Source organism: Citrus sinensis, chromosome 5 (assembly GCF_022201045.2).
Source record: "Citrus sinensis cultivar Valencia sweet orange chromosome 5, DVS_A1.0, whole genome shotgun sequence".
NCBI lineage: Eukaryota > Viridiplantae > Streptophyta > Magnoliopsida > Sapindales > Rutaceae > Citrus > Citrus sinensis.
Window position 1 is genome coordinate 5,645,245 of NC_068560.1, and position 4,157 is coordinate 5,649,401.

At 38.8% G+C, this 4,157-nt stretch overlaps 1 protein-coding gene across 1 annotated transcript; it reads right to left on the minus strand.

Moving 5' to 3' along the window:
• Positions 1 to 281: 281 nt before the first annotated feature.
• LOC107176043 (probable disease resistance protein RF9) lies at positions 282 to 893 on the minus strand. The gene has a single exon (XM_015528051.3). The coding sequence runs from the start codon at positions 891 to 893 to the stop codon at positions 282 to 284; it is 612 nt and encodes a 203-aa protein (XP_015383537.3).
• Between the last annotated feature and the right edge of the window lie 3,264 nt (positions 894 to 4,157).

The following is a 4,157-nucleotide window of genomic DNA, read 5'->3' on the forward strand; positions in this document are numbered from 1 at the left end:
ATTAGACAGGAATTTTTATAACCCCTTGAAAGTTTTGCTATAAATATACATTGCTAAATCTACTGCGCAAGTGGAAAACATCACACCAAATTTGTAACTATCATGTAAGAGTAAAACCTCACCCTACTCAATCCATCAGATACCGTAAGGAAATTTCTGGATTTCATAACGCCTCTCCATATCCTCAAAAGCGCGCAGCCTTTTTCTCAACTCCGGATGAGGCCAATATAACTCCAATTTGCATAAGCTCTTTATCCGCCATAGCTCTTCAGGAAGCTTTTTCAAGTAAGCACAAGGATTGATACTAAGTTTTCAAGTTTTGGCATGGCTCCTCCTCCCATTATCCACTCCTCCAGCCAAAACATTGATTTCAGGTGCAAAATCTTGAGCTGTGGAAAACTACTAACTCCGAGACAAGCCAGCTCTCTTCCATAATATGATTTCTGCTTCAGTTTCAGCACTTGAAGGTGAGGAAGCTTTTCCAGTGTTGGCATGGGATCCTTCTTTAGCTCCGTATTTGAAAAGCTCAGTTGGGTCAAACTTGAAGGAAACTGGTATTCGGCCAGGACTATTTGGGAGAGCTGGCGCATCTTGCTTTCATTCACCATCTTCAAGCATTTAAGTTTGAGTAGCTTGCATAGGCTCTTGGACGACCCAGATTGATAATAACTCAAATCTCCGTATATTCTAAGAGTTCGAACATTAGGAAGCCTAGCCAATATATCTGGTGTACAGCTACTAGAACTTAAGGCTGAGATGTAACTGAGACTTTTCAGGGAGTTGCAATACTTTCCAGGATGTGCAGGCAAAGTGATGCAGCCAAAATTTAGATGCATGAGTTTATCCATCTTCCAAATTTCCTGAGGTGTATGATCTATGTAGCTAGATGGCATATCTAGTGTATAAAGGTTTCAAAGGGTGAATAACGACGAAGGCAAGCTTTTCAGGGAAGGGATATTCAGCTTCAAATACTTTAAATAGAATAAATTTTCTATTGCAGATGGATATTGGTCGAGAACTAGATGACCCTAGCTCAATACCCTCAAGAATTTGAAATTTTTACAAATCATCTTACAATCTAAGAGGGCAAGATGGGTGTTTACGAAGGTTGTGAGTAATGAATTGTAGTACATGTCAGGAGGCTCTACAGAGTTAGAAATCAGAACAAGGATGTTTGGAAGCTAAGAAAGTAAAAGAAAATTTTAAGAACTAGAAACCTCTAGCTCACACGATTTTATTCATTCAACTGAATTAGTAAAACTGTATACAGAGATTGTTTATATACACACCTGATGCTCAGCTCAATTAGTTAACTAATTATAAAACTAATTCTAACCAGCTATAACAATTTCAACTAATCATCACATGAACAAGTGATTACATAACCACCAGGTGCCAACTGGTATGCCATGTCATCAACTCTTAATTGTAAGCTGGAGTTGCTGCTATCCTCTGCTTTACAGTCTAGGCTACTGATGTGAGCTTCCTTAATATCCCCTCTCAAGCTCAAAGGTCTACTGACGACATTGAGCTTGGATCTAAAGAAACTAAATTTAGAAAAAGATAAGGGCTTAGTAAGAACATCATCTACTTGTTCTTCAGTGGGTATGTATCTGATCTCCAATTCTTTTCCAAGCACTTTATCTCTAACATAATGAACATCCAACTCTATGTGCTTAGATTTTGAGTGAAATACAGGGTTGCGAGCTAGCTCCCCTGCACTTTGGTTATCACACCAAAGAACTGGAGTAGGTAGTTTAGCAATATTAAGTTCTGAAAATAAAGACTGCAACCAAGAAATTTCTGAGCTTGCTGCTGACAGGGCTCTATATTCACTTTCTGTGCTTGACTTTGCTACAATAGCTTGCTTTTTAGAAGACCACGAAATCAAATTGTTATCTAGGTATATACAATAGGCTCCAATTGATTTTCTATCGTTAAGATCACCAGCCCAGTCTGCATCTGAATAGCCTGTTAACCCAATTTCCAGAGTTGCATCCTTTCCAAGATAGAGACCATAAGTGATAGTTGACTGGAGATATCAAAGAACTTTTTTGCAGGCTAACCGGTGTTGTATAGTAGGAGAACTAAGGTACTGAATGAGCTTATGAACTGAATAAGCTATATCAGGCCTGGTGAGAATTAGATACTGTAGTCCTCCAACAATACTTCTATAGAGTGTTGGATTTTCGAATTCCTGACCCAATGGACCCCTGACATTTCTTTCTAGCTTCAAACCAGTACTAAATGGAGTATCAGACCCTTTGCAATTCTCCATAGATACTTTACTCAGCAAGTCTTTAATATATTTTGTTTGAGATAGATGCATTCCTTCATCTAAGTAACTGACTTCAACACCTATGAAGTAAGCAACTAACCCCAGGTCTTTCAAGGCAAAGGCCTGACTGAGTTTAACAATAAAATCCTCTAGTAGAGCATAATCTGGTCCAGTGACTAGGATATCATCCACATAAATCAATACTATGATTAAGCCCCTTGTATCATGTCTAATGAATAAAGATGTATCAGCTCTTGAATTAAGAAATTGCCAAGTTGTAAGACAACTCTTCAATTTTTCATACCAAGCTCGTGGAGCTTGTTTTGGACCATAGAGAGCTTTATTGAGTTTGCAGATATACCCTTCCCTAGTTACAAAGCCTTCTGGTTGTGTCATATATACATCCTCAGAAAGATCTCCATTGAGGAATGCATTATTGACATCGATTTATCTGACCTTCCACCCTTTCATAACTGCCAAGCTGAGCATTACTCTTACTGTTGAAGATTTCACCACTGGACTAAAAGTTTCTGAATAATCTACCCCTACTGTTTGGTGAAATCCCTTTGCAACTAATCTGGCCTTATACTTGCTAACAGTTCCATCTGTGTTATACTTTGTTCTGAATACCCACTTACAGCCTACTAGCTTGTAGGTAGAAGACATTGGCACAAGAGTCCAAGTGTTGTTGTGAATAAGTGCATCATATTCAGTTTGCATTGCTGCTTTCCATTTTGGATCTGATAATGCCTTAAGAACAGTGGATGGTTCTAAGCTGTTGTGAGTAGTCAGAAAGACCTTTGGTTTAAAAATTCCAGCCTTAGCTCTGGTTGTCATATGATGGGTGGAAATTGAAGGTTTAGGCTTAAATGTATATGTTGTACATGGTATTTGTGGTGTTGGTGACTGTGATGTAGGTGAAGACAAAGATGTGAAAGTCTGATTTGTAGGTGACTGACAAGGAGGTTTATTTGATGGTAAAAAATGATTGACAGGGAAGATATCATCTTGATCTGCTGCAGCAGCTTCAAGACTATTCGGATTGCTATTAGGAACTGACAGGGTAAATTTTTTAAACAGATTATATTGAAAATCAGAGGAAGTGTGTTTAGAAGTGGAAGAAAAATTAGGATCTGAAGTGTAAGGAAAAGTGGTTTCATCAAACAATACATGACTGCCAATATAAATCTTGCCTGATGAATGCAGACACTTATAACCCTTATGTAAGGGGTTGTATCCTAATAAAACACACTTTGAAGTATGGAAATGGAATTTATGATTATTGTATTCTCTAAGAAATGGAAAGCAAGAACATCCAAAAGTTCTTAGAAAGTTATAGTCTGGTTTGTGATGAAAAATTGATTCATATGGAGTTTTCATTGATATGATAGGTGTTCCTAATCTATTAATGAGATAGGTTGCTGCATGAAAAGAATCCCACCAGAATTTGATAGGTAATGTTTGAAGGAAAAATATGAGAGACAGTAAAGCGCCACGTGACGACCAATGGAATGATTCCAGCACGATCTGAGGTGCCCGGCTTGATTTGAGGTACCCCGCACAAATAGAGGTACCCCGCACAATTAGAGGTACCCCACACAAATAGAGGTACCCCACACAAATAGAGGTACCCCACGTAACTCGAGGTACCCGGTAGAACAAATGCAAGAGAATCCTCCGAAAATATCCGCCATGAGAAACGTCTCCACCTCTTAAAAGATATTATTCAATTTTGTTAGAATTAGGAATCAAGAACGTCGTACCAAAAGGAGGGGATAGCCGCCTGCTACCTCTGCCAAAAGTAAAGGACACTGTCGCAAGGATAGTGGTCCTCAGCCGCCTACCCGACAGCTACTGTAGAGGTACCCTGGACTACTCT

Coding starts and splice junctions, on each gene's coding strand:
- LOC107176043 (XM_015528051.3), bottom strand. CDS start 893: ATGCCATCTAGCTACATAGATCATACACCTCAGGAAATTTGGAAGATG.